A 20,931-nucleotide genomic window follows, 5' to 3' on the forward strand; every position below is an offset into this window, starting at 1 on the left:
AACTCACTCACTAGCTGCCAAGCACGAATCAAAGAACAACCTGTCCTGTATCTTGGAAATTAAATATTCGATACGCTTTCGCGCATGACGGTCATGGTCGTGAACAATTTGAAATTGAAAAGAATATTATGTATGGACAGAATTTGGCAAGTCGAAAAGCACTCCAGGAGAGGCAAACACGGCGTAATATTTTTTCTCAACATGACAACAGCATAGCAGCGGGTACGTGTGTGTGTGTGTGTGTGTGTGTGTGTGTGTGCGCGCGCGCGCGCGCGCGCGTGCATGTGTGTATGCTTGTACCCTACCAACAAGAGTCTTACCAATGTTTAAAAAAACTACAAGAGGAATAGAACATCCAGACAGGTCTTGACTTCCTAAAAATGCCTAGCAAGCATAAAACGATCTATTGTAGAAAGGAATTCGTCAACTATCAGTATCACTTATCGTATGTACACATGAAACCAACAACCGCACAAGACGGACAGAGAAAGAGAGTAATTCAAAATATATATAAGTTAAACAATTGATACGAAACACGTTCACACACACACACACACACACACACACACACATATCGAAAACAGCAGAGATTCGTAAGCCGCTAGGCCTGGAACGCGGACCCAGTATTGGTTTCAAGCACCTACCACTCCCTGCATGGCTTCAATAGAAACGCAGGTCTACCACTCCCTGCATGCCCCGTAGCCCGCAGGTACATGGGCATGTAGGTGAAGCACTGAATAAATAAGCATATCCTCGTACAAGCACATCCTATGAGCAGATGTAAAGTTATAAGCTAAAGTTATAATCTTCCCCTCCCTTCACCAAACCGCCCTTGTCAACAATCAGGAGTGATGTCATAAGTCGGGGAATGATGTCATCAGATGTTCACTCTCTTCAGCGGAGCGACGACGTGATAGCAACGGGCAAGCATTCTTATGGCGCCACAACCGTCGGTACACGGTATCCACTAACAGTGCAAGCATGATCAGGACTATGGATGCTAACAGCCACGGCGGTACAACAATGCCAGATCTGTTCAAATCACACACAACACACACACACACACACACACACACACACACACACACACACACGGAGGTAAGCAAGCAGGTATTAGTCGCAAAGGTAACTATGCGTAAAACACGACAAAAACAGACACACCGAAACACACAAAAACAAACAAACACACACACACACACACAGGCACACACACACACAGGCACACACCTTGCCCAAACAGTACACCATGTTATCGTGCGTGCGTGTGTGCATGCGTGTGTGTGTATGTGTGTGCTCGCGTACGCGTGCGTGTACGTGCACATGCCAGACCTGAAAGAGTAGCCACGATAACTAACTTGTGTTCCACAGTGGTATCATCAGTATCGCTTGCATTTCCCGCGGTACCACTGCTGGCAGTGTGACTGGCTGTAGCAGTTGAAGAGTTGTGCGTCACGCTAGAAGTCACTGATGTCAGTAGTGAGGATACAGCATCAGTACCGCTTGTTGTGTCATTGGCAGAGCAGTCGCTGCCGTACCAACCCTGTGCACGCATAAAGCAGAAAAGGAAAACAAAGATGAGTACGGAAATTGAGAATTTGTTGCGAGCATAGAAATCCTATTGGTGCACTATCGACGGCAGCATGCACCGCCGCCAGCCAACACGACGCACCTCGCAGTTAGAGCAGAATTCAATTCAGTGCACTCATACATATGAACATACACATACTTTAAAAAAGTAGTTCCCATTCAAAGTAACAACGCCCGTTTACATGAGAAAACTAAGCCGGGCCTTTTCACCCCTGAGCTTATGGTAAGCAGATGTCAGGGAGTACATGAACTAACGAGGTTTTCTTTAGTACGCCCTGCTGTACGTAGATGTAGTAAAGTGTTACACTGTGTAGAGAGCATGACCAGTCAGTCCAGCACTGCAGTCAGACATGATGAGCACATGTGCAGTCAGTCCAGCACAGCAGTCAGACATGATGAGCACATGTGCAGGCAGTAGCAGTACATGTACAACAAGTCCTGATTACATTTCGAATGCGTTGAGTTCTTTGTCCATTGTTGTTCTCATATTTTGCTGATTGTAATAAAACCTTTGTGTCGAGCAGTACATGTACAATCATATATAGAAGCCTTGCTTGATAGTTACAACATGTTTTCGATTTCGACAGCATGTTACAAGGCGAGGACGCATTCGAACCGTATGGGGAAAACCCATCCGGTTCAAATGGTCGCAAGACCGGGACTCTGCCAACCGGGGTATGGTTGTTGTAGTCAGGAGCACTGTGCGTCCTCGCTTTGTAACATGCTGTAGAAATGGAAAACATGTACTGTACAATCAGTTGTCAATCATGTAGCACTACCTACCGTGTTGCAAGTGCATTCGCCAGTGACGTGCGAACAATGACCACGCGAGCTGCAGTCACATCTGTACAGCAAAAACCAGACAGCAACATACACGCGCGCGCGCGCGTTGTGTAAGAAACCAGGGCGGCAAACTCTCTACACGCTGAGTACCCGTGTCTGTAGAAGAAACCACTGATCATGGGACAGTCATGGAAAGTAAGTATTGACACTGTGCAGGACAGCAGGAGGACACTATCTACTTGGAAACCCTCAACTAATGATGATGAAATCAACCATGAGCGGGTCGGATTAAGGCAATGCATGCGGTCTGTTGCTTATATTTTTAGGCCTAGACCTTGCAACAACCAACAAAAAATACGATTAGTAGCAGTAGCAGCATCAGAAGCAGCATATCTTGCTACACATGGTGCCACATGTAGTACTAAAGCCAAGTTACAAACAGAACACTCACTCTTGCGCACAGCCAGCACCAAACCGTCCTTCTTTACAAACTGAGAATCAGGGAGAAGCACACGCACATACACACACACACACACACACCAGCAGAATATTCAAGACAGAGGTGAGAATGGAGTACAAGTTGAACACGCGTCTCTCCGACACTAAATCAGAGCAGGGTGCAGGCGGTCTGGGAAATCTTTACCATAGACATTCACAGACTGAGAATACTCTCCAAATTGTAGACAAGACAGAGGCTACGTGGAAAGATCCAACACACATACGCACATGCATACATACAGAGCATAACAGTATTTTGAGTGAAATCATGAGAAGACATGAGTATGAAACAGCAGTGGCCGTAGAAGAGGCTTGGACCAGGCCACACAGATCACAGACATACAACACATCAGAACTTCAAACGAAGTAAATGCAAGTACAGTACAGTGCATTGTACGGTGCGCTGGGTTGCGTTGCACAGCACGTACCTTGTCTGCAACACTTGCCCTCGTAGCCATCATCACACAGCCATGTGCCATTGAAGCGATCGCAGCTTTTCTTGTGCGCTGACCAGCAGTACTCGCACTTGTGTTTGCAGTCGGGACCGTACGTCCTGTCCGGGCATGCTGCATGCATTGCACCAAGAGACCATGAGAACATACCGGTAAATGAGGTGGTGAAAATACGCATATGGGTTCACACGGACAGACAGACAGACAGACAGACAGACAGACAGACAATACACTGGCGGATAGTCGAACCACATAACAAGAGCAATACATGATTGATACTGATAGATGGACGTTTCGACGATTGTCTTCTTCAAAATGACAGACAGACAGACAGACAGACAGACAGACAGACAGACAGACAGACAGACGTAAACACAGACACCGATACAAACGTACTGATGTTACAATGCGTTCCAGTCCAGCCCGAGTCACAGTCACAGACACCTGTACACGCAGAGATGTAGAGTGGAGGCACACACACACACACACACACACACACACACACACACACACACACGCGCGCGCGCGCACGCGCACACACACGCACACACACACACACACACACACATGCACATGCATGCACACACACGCACACGCACACACACACACACACAAGCACCCTCACTAATAAGACAACAGACAGCCATACCTATTCCTACAATATGCTTATCCCTACTTCCAACACATCGAAGTCCCCAGATAGTTGGTGCTGACTTAGGATGTGAAAAGGAGTCACAAGGTTGCCACAACAACAGGTCGAAGCGTGCAATGTTACACAGGTGACATCGAGAGTGCATAAACAAGAGTATGCAACTGTGGTTATGGGTCAGTGCGTGGCGCGCTGCCTTCATTACGTAACTCGCCTTCATCACGCTCTGAAAGCATGCATTCAAACTCTCAATTTCTCGCACGAGCCCATCCGTTTTTGCTCGATTCGTTCCAGTACCTACACAATCTCTGAATTCTGGCGCGTGAACTCCAGTTCCGTACGAAAGTTCATTTCAAACTAGAGGGAAAGTGTGGTGTTTGATTTTCCGCAGTGCGCGGACTGCAGCTGAATGATGTAATGAAGGCAGCGTGCCGCGCATCTGGCCCATAGAAAAGAGATCACAGTTGCATACTCTTGTTTATGGACTCTTGGTGACATACATACATGTATTTTTTTGTTGTTGTTGTTTTTTCCATAGTCCTGCTGCATTTTGAGGTTTCCTTTAAAAAAAATTACAAACAAATGTGTATATCTACTCGTAAACGCAGAGGGGCTAGAACTTCGAAGTGAAACGTACCTTTGTTACATGTTCCATGACCGGTGCAATGTGCAAGATTGCAGTCGAGCAGTTCACACCCCACACCGCGATATGGCGCGCGACAGTGACACACGCCAGCGTTGCACACGCCGTGCTCGCTGCAGTCGTTCGGATAGCACTCCACGCCGTGCACACAGATGATCGTGGAGACCCTGCGACCACATCTGTAGATGGGATTGCCACTGAAAGAGAGAGAGAGTGTGTGACATGTACATGTAGATATACAACAAAGAGTTGGTAATCATGGTAACAATGAGAGAGTCAAAGTGAGGGAGAAGCAAACAAGAAGTTCTGTGTGTGTAGTAAAACGCATAATCTAAGGTAAATGGTTGCCTCAACACTAGTACATTATGTATTGGAAGGCCTAAGCCTTTTCATCAATTTTTTTACAAAAGCTGCTCTCCAAGAAATCCCGCTGGCAAAAGTGTCGCCAATGCCCCCACACATACACGCACTACTGCGTGACATCTGGGCATGTACCCATTGCAGTATCGCTTATACCAAGAGTACACAACCCCCAAGAGTGTGCAACTGCCTGCACAACCTCTATGCTGTGCTGCGACGGCAGAACTTCACATCACGTGACATGGTTCAAAAGGTTATGCTGGCAAACAGTGCAAAGTGACCACAAGAGAGTTGTACCCAAAGCTGGGCTGCGTACAACCCTGTATCTATCATGCACAGAGTGCAAATAATGTGTACGGGTTCATCACGTGATGTGAAGTTCTGCCGTCGCAGACCCCATAGCTGGAGTTGCACACTCTTGGGGGTTATGTACTCTTGGTAATACTCCATACAAGTACGTACCAATGGTCTGATGGATAGCTAGCCACAACATCCCGGACCACGGTCGTCGCCGAGCCACCGCCATCCAAATTGATGGCGTTCACGACGCCGTGCTCGATCAGAACATCGGCAAACTCGCGCAGATTCACCCTGCCACACAATGACAATAGCCACAACAGCAGACATGCATGGCACAGAAGAGATTACACCATTCTGAAGTAAACTCGGCGCCGGTGATGATAATGTACAGTGGAGCCTCGCCCTTTTCACATACTACAAGCCCGCGTAAACGAATATAGACACCTCCTTGTCGACCATTTGAAAGCATAATAGTATTCATTTGTCCAAGACAATAGCATGACGACTTTGACGAGAATCCTTCCATGCAGCACATACACTTGGACAAAGCACCAAGAGTACATGGTGAAGTAAAATAAAGGTAACACAACAATGTCATAACACAACAATGTCATAACACAACAATGTCATAACACAACAATGTCATAACACAACAATGTCATAACACAACAATGTCATAACACAACAATGTCATAACACAACAATGTCATAACACAACAATGTCATAACACAACAATGTCATAACACAACAATGTCATAACACAACAATGTCATAACACAACAATGTCAAAACACAACAATGTCATAACATAACAATGTCATAACATAACAATGTCATAACACAACAATGTCATAACATAACATGAAACCCAGAGTGTGCAGCTTCTGACTTTTCCTGATAGGCGTCTGTCAGGGCGAAATTCCGCGATTACATCATAGTTGGTGGAGATACGCCGGGATTACATCATAGTTGGTGCAGATATGCCGCAGGGCGCGGGAAGTGGCGTAGTAGTAGTGCGTACAACTGAGCTGCAGTTGTGCAGCACTATACCTGCTTGAGTTCTTCTTATGCGCACTGCATCGCTGGAATGATGCGATCCCGGAATTTCGCCGGCCCGTGACAGCAACCCATCCGAGCTACACACTTTGGGTTTCATGTACTCTTGACAGAACTCACCCTCTCTTCCTGGTCTGCCCCTCGATGTGGACAATTATCACACGGCCTTCACTGTCATGGCCAATGGCGGTGCGTGCGCTCACAACATCCACAAACTCCTCCATCGTGCCCGTCTCCTCATGTGCCGCCGACTCCAGCGCAATGCTCTCGTTGACGAACGACGAGCCATTCCGTACCAGCCAGACAATACCGCTCACGGCTTGGCGATAACCACCACTTGCTATCTCATCGCTGTTCATATAGCCAACGCGGATGTCGCCTTCATCCGTGATGGCAAACACTGGGTTCTGCTTGTTATCACCAGCTTGAGACACAGATCGGTCACTGATGACTACACCTAAACATGCCCCGGATCCCCTGAAGAAGCCCGCGTTCATCGCAACCTGACATTTCCTATGTTGTGCTGTGTCCTTCACCGTGCTTCTGGACACCCAGTACTGCGAATTGCAGCCGGAGGGCTGCGGATTCGTTACTGATAGCATATAAGCAGGTCGGCCAACTACTGTTAGGTGTCCCAGCAGTGCAGCATGGCTCCCATCCTCACGCCACAAACCGTCAATGAAACGATGCACAACATAATCATCGCCTCCTTCTACTGCTGCATTGGCAGCTTTTATCTCCTCATACGTATCGTTGAACCCATGGTCTTGTAACGCAGAACGTATCTCTCGGTGCGACCGCCAAGGCCCAAATTCACCATTTTCAATCTGATATGGTGATAAAACGTCAGCACAGCTACAGATCTGCAGGGCCAATGTCGCTGTGAAAACAGCCAAATAGAAAACGCAATTGACATCCATCCATAACTCAGATCGAGAAGAAAACTGAGAAAGGGAGAAAGAAACACAGACGTCGTTCCCTGCTATATCCGAAACGAGAAGCTCCGACTGCTTTGATTCATGTTCAAAACTTCAAACTAACTACTGTAGATCTATGCAAGAGCCAACCGCACCGCGATCCGAAATGATTTTGATTTCTTGTTGCAAACAGAAAACTGAGATATGATGAGAATGGCCTTGTTCATGTTTGTAGTTTCCGAATGACCTCATCTCGCCACGTGACGATTTGAACAAATCAAAATGACATCACATCGAAGTTTTCTGTATCTTTTTTTCCGCAACTGTATTGATTTGCTATTGGAGACTATTTTTGGGAAGAATAACATAGAACCTAGACTGGAGAGTAGAGAACTTGGTTTATGTACTCTTGTCTTGATAGAACCAAGAGTGCAGTTGGATGTTGCGATAAATATTCTCCTGACCCAGTAGATATACTAGTATGGATTCTCGTCGATCACGACCAATGCCCATCCTGGATCGTGGACTGAGCAAGGGCAAAACTGAAGTCAACCTGAGCACGTTCTCTTTCTTATTCTCGGAGATAATTCAATACAGCCACAACCGAGTGCAGTCAGTGCACGAGCTCAATACGAAGCTGGCCGATTTGGGGCGTTTTGTTGGATTTCGTGTTGTGGATCTGCTGTTCGTCCGCGAGAAGAATTCTAGACGTGAGACTCGTCTCATTGGAATGCTGATGTTCATCAAAACTGTCCTGTGGAAGAGTTTGTTTGGAAAGGAAGCTGACAACCTGGAGCAACAACGTGACAATGAGAATACGTACTACATCATCGAGAAGGAGCCAGTCATCAACAAATTTATTTCAGTTCCCAAAGAGCTGAAGGCCAACCTCAACTGTGCCTCCTTCGCTGCTGGGATCGTGGAGGCTGCTCTGGAGGCATGCAACTTCCCAGCCAAGGTTACCGCTCACTGGCACAAGGGCACTACGCTTATTATAAAATTTCAGGATTCTGTCATCATCCGTGACAAAGCCATGGAGGCTCGCTAATATCCATATGACTGTGTTTGGTCGCAGGAATGGATCAATTATGAGAAAGAAGCTTTGAAACTGTTGACAAACATTGTATTTGCAGTTTTATTATTATAATTGTGAGAGGACTTTGAAAGGTGCATACGCGCGCACGCGACACACACTCGCACACACACACGCACGCACGCAGGCATTGTACTGCCGTTGCGCTAACAAACTGAAGCAAACCAAAGACATGTAAATAGTGTACATACAACACATTGCTGAAGTACCTTCTTTGTGCTTTTGACATTCTGTATTTTCTTTGTTATTTTCTTGTCCTGTACTATGTAAGTTATGAATCATTCCTGGTGTGCGGCTAGCACTGTACTACACAACCGCGACCAGGTGGCTAACTGTAAATCTAAAAATTTCTTTCATGAATTCCCTGTACAAACCGCCCAATGAAATTTTCACGGTTGCCACCACCTGGCACCAACACCTATACTAAAGTAGTCCTTTCCTCCTTTCCCTGGTCTATGCCAAGTTTGGGCACAGTTCTCTGGCTGGTGTAGACACTAGCTTCCCTAGTTTATGTTTTTATGGTCCTCAGTAATTCAGTCACACGCTCTCCTGTAAAGCAAGACGTTTCCGTAGATTGCGTGCGGAAGATTTTGAAGTCTTACGAAAGGAACCCTTACACTGGACAGCCTTGCTGGAGTTTCTCCATTCACGAGATTACGATGCAGCTACTGAAGTGGACTCTCACGGAAATACGAAACATGTAACACGTGTACCTGGTGTACTGCAAAGTTTAAATTACTTGTTCTCTAGTACAGGTACTTCAGTGTCTATTTTGATGGGTGCGCAGATCATGTGACAGATCATGTGACAGATCATGTGACAGACCTTGTAACAGTAACTAGTAATGCATTGTAAATTAAAGTCGCAGTACAACGTGTGCACTAGCAACTTGCGCTGTATACACGGCGTCCATTAGCGGTTCCGCTAACTCCCGCCACATACATACTACATAGCGCCCGTAAATTGTTCTGTTGACTCACCACCATGACATCATGTGCATTTAAGCTCTCACAGTCACTTTAGCATATCCTGCATTGAGTCATCTTATACGAATATGATTGCAACAAAGCCATATACTGGTATGGCGTACTCCGAAAATCTGTCCCGATGATGCCAAACTTGGAAACAGGTATCTCTACGTACGTAGAGAATGGAGATCGGCCAGCATCACAATGTGTCTTCTTTGCGACACTGTACTTCAAAACCCCGTGCAGTGCTCCAGCTGGATGCTACCAGCTTTTTGGTGAGAATGGGAACCAAGGAGTACTAGTTTCTTTAGTACACCCTGGTGAGAAAACTGGAGGAGTCTACAAGTGTACTGGCAAGCGATTTTGCAACATTTTTTCAAAGATAGGAGCAGTAATATGATTCACACCAAACATAAGATTAGTAACGGCCGCGATACTGAGGTATAAAAGCTGGATCAATCAGAACAACCACGTGGCGGCTTGGAAATGAACAACCCATTACACTGTACATGTAGCTCACGGTCTGTGACGTAAATAATAATAATATATGTATCTGTGCAGGCAACACTTCAGGACAAGCACCAGCATAGTCTGCAGCACCAGCACTGCTGGGTCCACTGCGACCATTCACTGAGCAGCCAATGCACGCAAGGGGGAAAAGTCCGAAAAACCAACATAATCTTTAAAATAGATCCTTGAATGCCGTGACATGTACAAAGAATGCTTTCAGCCTTTAAAAAATAATTGGTTGGCGCCTATTCTCGGCTGTATTCAGAACCGATGGTGATGCTGATTTCTCCAGGATGTATGAAAGTGGAATGATACCAATTGTTTGTGTCGACCAGGACTGTGGAGTTAAAAAAGACATAGAAACAGGACAGAACAATGTTTTCAGTATACAGGCAATCATCGTGATGACCGTGATTGAGTCATGATGTGCCGTGACTAGGGCTTAAACGGTCACAACTTTTGCATGACCGGGTATCCTCTAAAGTAACAGTCGAATAACCGGTTATTGTTTTAATAAACACAATTAAGACCTTTACATTGACATCAAAACAAGGCTTCCTCAACTTCAAGTCGAATTGTGGTGATGAAGACGGTTTCGTCTTCAGTGCCGAGCCGAAATTCTACAATTTTTTCTTGCACATGGTGTTAAGATTAATGCCGTACACCACATACTGCTACATTATACATGTGCATGAAAAACCATTTGAAACCGCAAACGTAACGGTTTCATAACCATTAAATTCTAGCGGTCGGATAACCGGTTATCCGGTATAACCGTTTAAGCCCTAGTCTACACGCGATTTTCACTTGTTTCAGCAATAGCCAGGACCAAGATGTATAGTTACATTTATAATCACCACACAGGAAGCGTGAGCTGCATCAGACCAGCAACCGGCATGCTGCACCACTGCCCTGAATGAACGTATCCACATATTGGTACACAACCGAGACCCGGGCCAGCATAATAATGGTAGCAAGCTATAGCTGGATGCCATCAGTTGGCGTGTATGGCTACACCTCTAAAGTATATCCGTAACTGAAGCGTGATCATCAGCGCTTGTAAACTTACTGATATCTCCCTTTCGCATGGTCGCTTCCAATTTGCCCGGGCAGACACTTTCGCACTCGGGCATTGGGTAGAGCGTCCATGTCTTGGAGCCTACGATTTGGGCTTGCCATGACGGCTTCTCTACGCTATCCACCTGCAGCAAGAGACAAGGCAAGTGAGCCAAGGAAATACAATAATATTAATTCAAGCCTTTAGCACTTATCAGTTCCAGGCTACTCATGGCACACGCGGGTCACGGTTCCACGGTTTCCAGCCGCTTGTTTCTATGGCGACCCTAGGAGAAAGCCACAATGATGTGCATGTACAATCGCCATTGAACCGGGGTGCGTGGAATTAGATGTTGGAATCGGCCCCGTAAATGTGAATATACGATACTGTACCGGCATGTACCAAATGCCAGTCGATCCCAGTGATGTACCATCCCTGTACTAGCTACCGTTACAAGCACTTGTGTTTGAGATGCCGGAGCTGAATTGGTCTGATCAGTTTCAAGACAAAACTAAGCAGTTCAGTTTGCCTTACGTGAATGAATGCGCCAGGTCCGGACGAGCCCATGAACATCCAGTCCAGGTTTTCCGCGTCATCCTTGGTGAGCTTTACGAAGTGTGGTACGGTGTACTGGGTGCGTAGCTTGCGCTTGACCCGTTCATCACAGTTACTCCTGCAGGTATATGCAGCCAAGGGCAACCAGCAAAAGAAACGATGACGACAACAACAGCAGCAGCAGCAAGAACAAGAGCAGCACAGTACAATGACTGTCAGATTCTCACCTAACTCCAAGAGCCAAGGTACGTGTTCTATTTTCGCATCAGTACTAGCGGCAGCATATAGTTTGACGTCAACTTTAGCAATGAGTGATGTAAAGACTCAATAGGTATGATGTTGCTGCACTGCGGTCCGGTGACGGTTAGCCTAATACCAGGAAAAGGGAGCTGCATAAATCGAACTACAGTACATGTAGTGCACTTTATCTGTTTATTCACCGTCTAATGTCACTCTTTTTTATTAGCAAAGCTATGGGGCTTTCGAATAATTATGATCTCTACCTCCTCCTCCCCCCCCCCCCCCCCCCCCCCCCAGGCCGGATCTTGGAAACTGTATTCCTGCACATTTCAGAAGCAGAGATAAGTTAACACGTTGTATAACATTCTCAGCCTCAGCCAGCTGCTACCATGTCAAGTAAGTTATGCATCCTTGCATTGCACGCGATTTTAAATGATAGGGTGCCATGACATAATTATGAGTTGGCTCTGGCTAACTGTTAATGTAATGGAAGCACTTCAAGTCTTTGCTGAACTAATACTTACCATCCGATGTACCATGGCACAAAGTCCCCTTCTAGGTGAGCTCGGTCGTCGGGCATTGCTAGTAGGTCGGTGAGTGTAGTGATGTTACAGCCATAGCTGAAGAACTGGCACTCCTCTTCGTTCACACGCACCGCAGAGCTGTGATTCTGGTAAAGCGAGCGGAAGTAGTTATAGCTGAACGTCTGCAGATGGAGACGAACGAATGCAACAAAGAACATAATAGTCGAGGGAACAATGTTTTTACTGTCCTCGTTTAAGCCACATGAATTTCAAAGGAACCAATCGCGCATAGACAAAGAGACATAAAGACGTTTCATGACAAATGGGTACAATATTATGTGGGGACATTTTTGCTGCATAGGGGCCTGCTTGGCGGTGAGACACCAAAATTCCTTGTACTGGAAACCCATTGTTGCGGGTGCGGCCGTTAGAGTATAGTGTACCGATTGTGAGCCATGCATTGCAGTCAGCCTCAATACGTTGTGCCGTCGCGGCAGTCGAGCCGCACGTACACACGCATCTGCAAGATCATTTCAGATTCAGTCCACAAGCAAAATACACGACTAGTCTGTACTAGGTAATGACTGTATTACTATGTTCTAGGCCTATGCTTTGAAGGTGGTACTGTCGTTAGGCCTCCGCGGAATATGCTCGTATTTTTACCGATAGTTCCTTTGAGCATTGCTCAAAATTTCGACCGATTATTCCCGTTATTCCACCAATAATTCTCACAATAATGCTTTTTTCTTCCCTTTTTTGCAGATACCGTACCGCTTACGGGTTTTTTTGCCACTTGTAGGGGCAAAAAAAAATCACGGTTCGCGTGAAACTCGGCTGGAAGCTTTTTATTTATTTATTTTTTGAAATACCGGGCGATCAACTTCAGGATCACAAGCTTTTTGGTACAAATCGGGGTGTTATAAATGGAAAAAAATTGAAAAAAGGGGGGGGCATTGCTCAAATCTTACCGATTATTCCACGAAAATTGCCAATAATTCCCGTTTTAAAAATCACACCGATAATTCCCGAAATTATGCCGGCACATTCCGCGGAGGCCTAACTGTCGTCATTGTGATGTCATCCTCAGGCGCGTGCCCCGTATGCGGGTTCCTGGGTGCCCGGAACCCCCCTTTTTTTCGCTCAAAAGGCAGGACTTTGCTTCATTTTTTGAAAGGCCCCCGAACCCCCCCTTGAAGGGTACCGGCGTACGCGCCTGATCATTACCTTCAGTGCTGGCCACTGGCTTGCCACTCCCGTAACCAACAATGGCTTTCCAGTTCCCGCATAATTCTTCATGAAGTCTTCACGTGTGATGTTGTCCACGCGAGGAAACGTATCTCCCAGATCCTTGCACATTGCCTCGCACTTGGCCAGCGGTCGGAACATTTCCATAGTCAACGCACTCTGCTCAACCAAACACTGCGTGTCCTGGAGGTAGTCTTCCAGGGCCGCTACGTTCGTATCGATCATCTCCGCACGGTAAAAGAACACGTACAGGAGCATTGCTAGTGGAACAACAGCAGCCGACACTAGCCATTTACCGACTGGACGGCGCTTCTTGGGAAAGTAGATCTCTGCCTTGAACGCTGACTGCACCTCGCTTGGACTCAAACCCGCCAGAAGAGCATCATCGTAGATTTGCTGAAGCTCGGCGTCCAGATCTACGGTTTGAACAGGCCGGACTGGCTCCCGTTCTGGTCGCTCCGACTGCTCATGCTCGCGCCGTCTGGGATGGTCCGCTTCCTTCGCAGCAGCAGCCCGCGGATATACTAGCTTGGTATCCTTCGGCATGTCGTCCGAGAGAGAGAAAACTGCTCCACGCACACTTCGCCCTGATGATTTGAGGATATAACTAGAACGCACCGTTCCAAATAATTACAACGACTAAAATCGAACACCAGGTCACAAAGCACAGCGCTAGCGAGCGGTACGGTGGTGTTGTTTTTGTATACTTTATTTATACATGAATTGTAGTGCCTACTAGTACTAGTGGAAATCAACGCTGAGCGTTGAAAATGCGGGACTAGACTGGGAGCGCAAGTCCTTTGTTGGCGTGATGCACATAGCGGCTGGCTGGCTGTCACATTTCCCGGGCCAGGGTTGCACAGAGCTGGCGCGTGAAACGAGAAAGAGTCTAGAACTAGGAGAGTGGTGACACTCAATGACCATGACGGTACAGCAACCTGAGCAACGACGTACAATGAGTATGACTCGACTGTGAACAGTTTTGACTTTTGACAGGTTCGTAGCCAGTCCAGCCGTCCATACTAGTCTAGAGCAAGTGCAGTGACATCTGCTGAACAAGGGCTTTGCGGCCGGACACCGGACCGGAAGACGCTGCATGCACTGCATACATGTACAATCGTCAATGGGTTAGAGTACGTAGAGCCTGTCTTACTCTGGTTGATCGACAAGTGCAGATCTACATGATTGTAGATTCTCCACAGGCCTTACTGCCCTTACTAAGCCTTAGCCTAAATCGAGGGAGTCTCCGTCAAGAGCTTATGAAGTAATTAGTAATACTTCGAAGTACATGTAAATGATGAAGAAGCTGAGGAGAGAAATAAAAATAGGCCGAGATACATGTAGAATGATGCGGGGTGGTAGTAATAACACAGTGCTCTATGACATCGCTACTCTACGTGGAATGAAACCAGAGGAGATCTACGCAGCTGACATAATAATTATTATTATCATGAACAACAGGAATATTAGTATATGTACACTGGACTGGAGCGTGGACACAAGTGTGCGTTGGAATGATCCTTTTCCTTTTCTTTCTCTTCGGCTTCTTCTTCATCATATTCATAAGTCGTTGACGGCCGGAGACTCCCCTCCGATTTAGTCCAAGGCACATGCATCACCGCACGGCCTAGCGCCTTTCAGGTTGGAAGGCCATGGCATACAGTGTCATCACTCATGTACCATGTACATGTACATGCATGCAATTGTTAGATTGACAGCATGAAACAAGGTGGAGGACACTGTGTCCGAAACACAGTGACCTTACTACAACCTTCCGCGGTTGGCAGCCTCGGCGGAGCCCCGGTCCCTGCGGACCATTTGAACCATATGGGTATCACACCCGGTTCTGACCCTCGTTATGCTAGGGGGTTAGGAGACTACTCCTGATCTAACAATTGCGTGAACTACAACAAGGTTTATCTAATACATGTACCATGAATACTGGTTTACCAGTTTTGGATTATATCATGTACATACATGTATTGTACATGACACATCATTGACATTGTACTTGTACAAGTAAGTTAGTTGTAGATTGACTCCGAGTTCAGTTTTGCCAATAAAATTAGTTACGTGTTGTGTGTGTAGTTATCATGGTTATAACCGGCGTTGGCCCCGGCTTGGGAGAGTGACTGGGTGAGTTGGTTCACCGTCTTGGTCAGTCCTGGATATGTCCTAGATAGGACATCCCGGAACCGGTGCATGCATCTTGTATTCATGCCTCTACATGTACATGTATGCTGTTCCCATAGTAATCGTGACACGGGGCTCGACTCAAACGTTTGTGTCCCATGCATGCATGCATGACTCCCATCCGAGGAAGATGAACATGTCACACTCAAAACAAACGCAACGAAGGCCTTTCGTCTCAAAAGACAAAAGTTGTCGTTCTCCTGGCGGCTTGCGAGTCGAGATTCATATCTTGCCTTCGCGAATTCTACTTTCCTCGTTGTGAAGTACGCCTGGACAAAGGAACTGGCAAGCGAATCGTTTTGGTCCCATTGAAAATTGCAAGCGCACAGGACTCCCTCAAGACAAGAGGTTTGTTCGCACTTTCAGCAGAGCAGTACTAGCTGCTGCTGCGATGAAGTCACTATTTACTTACTTTTTACTTTCGCCATTGCCATTGGCCAATATTGGTTTCAGGCAGCAGAATTGAAGAAGGGTCTGGCTGAAGCTTTCTGGACATGTCGAAAGCTTTCGACAAAGTGCGTCACCATGTCCTGATACAGGATCTGTTTGAGGTTGGTGTAACTGGCAGGGCATTGTCATGGATTGCCAGCTATCTCAGCACCCGACACTGCGGCAGTATGTCCGATTTGGCACCCTCCAAAGTAGCATGAAGCCGTGTACATGTGGTGTTCCACAGGGCTCAGTGCTTGGGCCCCTGCTGTTCAGTGTCTATACCCGGGATGTCCCATCGGTTGTAGAGCCAGCAAAGTCAATCCAATTTGCTGACGACATTGAGGTTCAATTCAGCCACACATCAACGGATGTCATCTCAGCTAATCTCTCCACAGCAGTCACAAAGCTCATTGACTGGCTACGTCAACGTGGCCTCATTCTCAATGAGACAAAGAGTCATCTCCTAGCAGTGTATGCCGGACGCAAACAGCCAACACCACCGATCAAAGTCACCTGCGACAGAACACGTGACCCCTCCCAGAAGCCTCCTCAGTCAAGTATCTCGGAGTGACCGTGGACAGCACTTTGACATTCAAGGAGCACATTGACAAAGTGGCAGCCAAGATAGCTCAGAAAATCGGAGCACTCTGGCGCTCACGCCGCTGCCTCAGTGAAGCTGCAAGGGCACGGTACGTGACCTCCGTAGTACTGCCAGACGCCCTATACGCCTCGCCCTCTTTCAGTGGCTCACTGTCGAGTGCTGAGACCAGGAGGCTGCAGGTTCTGCTGAATCGAGCAGTCCGCACTGTCTACGGTGTGCCCACGCGACACTCAGCTGAACCTTTGCTGACCCGGCTGGGAGTTTTCCAGGTGTCAGAGCACTTCCACCAGAACACCTTAGCTCTTGTGTGGAAGAGCCTACACAGTGAGACATCGCAGTCCGTCACAGAACTAATGACTCCACAAATGACCAGAGAAACCCGCCTTCAGCAGCAGGACGGACTCAGTCTTCCAGCTGCAAGAACAAACGCTGGCAAGTCGAGGTACGCCTTCAACGCTACAGGTAAATGGAACAGATTACCTGGAGATGTCCGCTCCAGCACAACGCTGGAGACCTTCCAAGCTGCAGCAGTACCCTACGCAATTGCTCGTTGACTACATGCAACAGTAGCAAATGCCATGTTTGACAATGGATCCAATTTCCAGCTGACTATCATTTCCAGTGCATACACACTTTTTTCTTTCCTTTTTTTTCTCTCTCTCTCTCTTTTTTCTTCCCTCTTGATCTTCGCTACCTTACATAAATAGATGCGTTATGTTTTGGTGATGCACGCTGTCCTTACAACCGCTGGGCTGTGCCAACCCGCTGACATAAACGTATGACACGTACAACAATGTACAGATGCATTCGCCCATTGCAAACACTGCAAACACGATTCGATGGGGATTTAGAAGCCCGTGGCAACTGTGCGCTATTATGTATTTGCAGTGCTCCACAAGAAGACTTTTGGGTCTATACCTAGGGGTTGTCAAAAGGTATTTTGAAGTCCGGATAATCACATGCATAATTCTGTTTTGTGTGTGTTGGTCACGTGTGTGTTGGTCATGTGGGTGTTGGTCATGTGGGTGTTGCTCTTGAATTATCAGTGTCTAAAGTTTGTTCTCGATTTGTTTGTATTGGCCCCTGCATGTAGACTCCGCTGCAGATTCACCGTCTGCACATGCGAGCACCACAAGCACAGCTACCAGACCGACAACAAGACAGAGCTTGAAAGTTCCGCAAGTCAAGCCAGGAAATATTGATTGTGTCTTCTGTGGGAAAGCTAAGAGACGGCTCCCTGGAAAGAAGAACCAGTATCAGACAACGTCATTGTGTCAAAGCGAAAATGCTGCGGTGAAGATTTTGTTGGCAGCTGATTTGAGAGACGATGAACGAGTAAAGATAGCAGTTGGAGCGTTATCCAGTTTGATTTCTCGAGAAGTTCGTTATCACAAGCTATGCTATAATGAGTTCACCCGTCAGAAATCTCTGGATGCCCTTGCAAAGACGAAATCCTGCAAAGCCGAGAGCAATATTTCGGATGTTGAGGCCAATTTCTTCGCACTACTGGAAAGCCAACTGATAAAGAAGAAGATGCGCTTGTCTATGGCAGACTTGAAGCAACAGTGCGATGGTTGCTTCAGCGCTGCAGGAGTTCTCAGTAATGTCCGCAAGGACAGACTTAAAGGGGAAGTTAAAAAATTAAAATTTCACCAGTTGTAGTCTTCGGGGTGCTGAGTCGAATGGTCGTGGTCCGAGGAAGCTGAGACGCTCCCTTCCTACTTGAATCCCAATCGAACTCGCGCACTTCCACCGAAACTGGGTGACTGCGCCCTACGAGATGGGGATTTGTATGCAAAATGTCACTAAAAGCGCCATTTCGTTCTTATAAAAGCACGGATGACCGCGATTGGCCCATATGTTGTAGTCTTTTGGACGCTGAGTCGACTGGTTTTGGTCCGAAAAGGCTGCGATGCAGCGTTCCTCCTTTATTCCCAATCGAACATGGTTGAAGAAGCGGTCACGTGGTCCTGGGTGCCCAAATCACCTGGTCACCACGCCAGCAGGTGACAACTTTCACACCAAGGTTCAACTCGAGTTCAACTCGAGTGACAGGACTGCACCCAAAAAAGGTCAAACAGGCTAGTAAGTTGTACCCTGCAGGCACGGTGACCAGGTGACTGGTGTACGCAGGAGCACGTGACCGCTTCTTCAACCATTTAGAAAAGCGATCCTGTCAGCTTTTCTATAGGGCTTGAAAGTGATGACGTCAAAAACGGCCTGGGAGTAGTAAATTGACATCAGATTTCTATTTTGGATCCACTAAGGTGCGGTGACTTTGCTATTGCCTCAGTATGTGGGTGCATAGCAACCCACTCATGTCATATGCAGGTGCAACTTTTTTTCTTCGCCACCAGTTGTCACCCCGCCCCCACTAGCCAAATCAGTCAGTTTCACTGGCAACATCACCTTGCTGTGAGTGAGACCGCTTGAAATGTGCTTGGATCCATACAAAAACTGGATCCAGGTGGATCCAGTTTTCGAATTTTTCAAATTGTTGCTATGCCATTGCTATGGAGTGACGTAGCACTTTCAAGCCCTATTATTGTGTTCACATGGCGCTACCTAACGACACCGCTATTCAGACACGTTGTCTACGTAGCTACGTAAGTTTCTACGTAAGATGCTCGGTACCTGGTCCTGGACCAGGGAGCTACTCCATGGCTCCTACCATCGCGCGGTCGGCTGCCGGGCCGCATGCGTGTGCATTGCAGACTTTTTGTTGTTGCCTTTTCGGATGTGCATGCACGAGGAACTTCCTTCTTTGGAACTGCTTCTTGCATGAGCTGTTTCGGATATTTCGTCTCCTGGCCTGGCTTATTTCGTTTCGGCGCTGCTGTGACCTCCTTTCGCGGAATATTACTCAATGACAGGTGAGTTGACCAGTTCCCTTTGATTCATTTGCTTGTGTGGACTCTTTCATTTACGAAAAGTGTGCTGATTTTGGGCGGAATGCAATAAATAATGGAAAAGGTGACAGGATCTCCTTTCTAAATTTAGCTTTTCCGCTGCCAAGGCCTCCTTTTACGGAATACTCGATCACAGGTGATCTCCGAGTTGACCAGTTTCCTTCGATTCATTTGCTTATGCTCACCCTTTCATTAAGGCCGTCATCACACCACGTTCTCCGACTCCGGTTTACGTCTACGTCTATGGTGAAAAAGCCAAAACGGGTGGTCGTGTCATCAGACAGGCACAGTTCTTGACGCGTACACGTACACGCAGTCAGGTTTTTGGAGAAATTTGAACCCACGTACATCGAAGTACAGGGTCGCTCGGAAAAAGGCTGGGGAGATACGCACGTTCATACAAAAAGTCGTATACCCCCCCCCCCCCCCTCTCCATACCACGTCTACGTCTCCCGTTTCCTCTGCTCCCGTTTTCACCCCGTATACGGATCATCATGACAACCGACCAAAAACTCCTAACGTGGACGTAGACGCAGCGCTTTGTACCATGGTGTGATGACAGCCTTACGGAAACGTGTGCTGATTTTATTCGGATTTAGATCCATTTTTATCTCTTTGCCCTTGCCTACAGTGTGCGAAGAACGCGAGTTCACCTTCTTGACGGTAAGGCTTGTTGCTGCTGAGGCTTAGATGTGTTGTCGAAATACTCATGTTCATTGTACATTGGTACGTTACAAGTAAGGCACTGGTCAGTGGCATACTATCGTTGGCAGCTCCCAATCTGGAAGGAAAGGTTCAAGGACCCATTGACCGAGTATGCATAATAAATTCGCATATCAGGGAAAATCTCCATTATGGAGAGGTTCAGTGACTTGTTTGCTTCATACGAAACAAGCCAATGGGTGCAGTCTCGTCTCGTGAAAATCTCGTACTTGTATGATTGGATTTGTTTACTCGAGTCTGGGCTGTTTGATTTGTGAGTACCGCCGAGATTGCACTGCCCCAAATAAAGTTGCGTGTGGCCAAAGCAAAAATTACGATCTGCAATCTGTTTGTAGTACCTGCAAGATTGCGCTGTACATGTATCGTACTTTCTCTGTTGCTGTTTCAGTTGCCGTCATGTTGCTAAAGAAAGGTTCAGTGACTCATTTGTTTCATACGAGACGAGTCGGTGTGGCCTAGAGTAATTCGCTGTAGAAAAAATCTATTCGTATGTCTATTGGAGAAATGTATTCACTGGTTATAAAATAGGTTAAGACAAACTCACAGGATAAATACCATCGGTCCCTTGGTGTTCGTCCTAAAGAGGTTCGACTGGATATCATTCATACTAATGGCAAAAGATGTGTAACATTTTA

At 46.9% G+C, this 20,931-nt stretch overlaps 3 protein-coding genes across 3 annotated transcripts; 1 reads left to right on the forward strand and 2 right to left on the reverse strand.

Annotated features, from left to right (window-relative positions):
• Positions 1-28: 28 nt before the first annotated feature.
• On the reverse strand, positions 29-7,390 carry LOC135815984 (N-acetylglucosamine-1-phosphodiester alpha-N-acetylglucosaminidase-like). Its single transcript, XM_065329341.1, has 9 exons — positions 6,450-7,390; positions 5,435-5,563; positions 4,607-4,809; positions 3,717-3,764; positions 3,297-3,434; positions 2,822-2,861; positions 2,371-2,431; positions 1,356-1,540; positions 29-1,032 (listed from the first exon to the last, which is right to left on the reverse strand). Exons 1-9 carry the CDS (start codon positions 7,247-7,249, stop codon positions 855-857), a joined length of 1,782 nt encoding a protein of 593 aa, XP_065185413.1. The 5' UTR covers positions 7,250-7,390; the 3' UTR covers positions 29-854.
• A 225-nt stretch (positions 7,391-7,615) lies between these two features.
• LOC135815985 (trafficking protein particle complex subunit 5-like) lies at positions 7,616-9,151 on the forward strand. Its single transcript, XM_065329342.1, has one exon. It carries the CDS (start codon positions 7,728-7,730, stop codon positions 8,292-8,294), a length of 567 nt encoding a protein of 188 aa, XP_065185414.1. The 5' UTR covers positions 7,616-7,727; the 3' UTR covers positions 8,295-9,151.
• Positions 9,152-9,653: 502 nt separating this feature from the next.
• On the reverse strand, positions 9,654-14,202 carry LOC135815986 (uncharacterized). The gene is made up of 5 exons (XM_065329343.1): positions 13,418-14,202; positions 12,194-12,375; positions 11,409-11,547; positions 10,887-11,019; positions 9,654-10,154 (listed from the first exon to the last, which is right to left on the reverse strand). The coding sequence occupies exons 1-5, from the start codon at positions 13,982-13,984 to the stop codon at positions 10,063-10,065; spliced, it is 1,113 nt and encodes a 370-aa protein (XP_065185415.1). The 5' UTR covers positions 13,985-14,202; the 3' UTR covers positions 9,654-10,062.
• Positions 14,203-20,931: the final 6,729 nt, after the last annotated feature.

Source organism: Sycon ciliatum, chromosome 4 (genome assembly GCF_964019385.1).
Source record: "Sycon ciliatum chromosome 4, ocSycCili1.1, whole genome shotgun sequence".
Taxonomy (NCBI): Eukaryota; Metazoa; Porifera; class Calcarea; order Leucosolenida; family Sycettidae; genus Sycon; species Sycon ciliatum.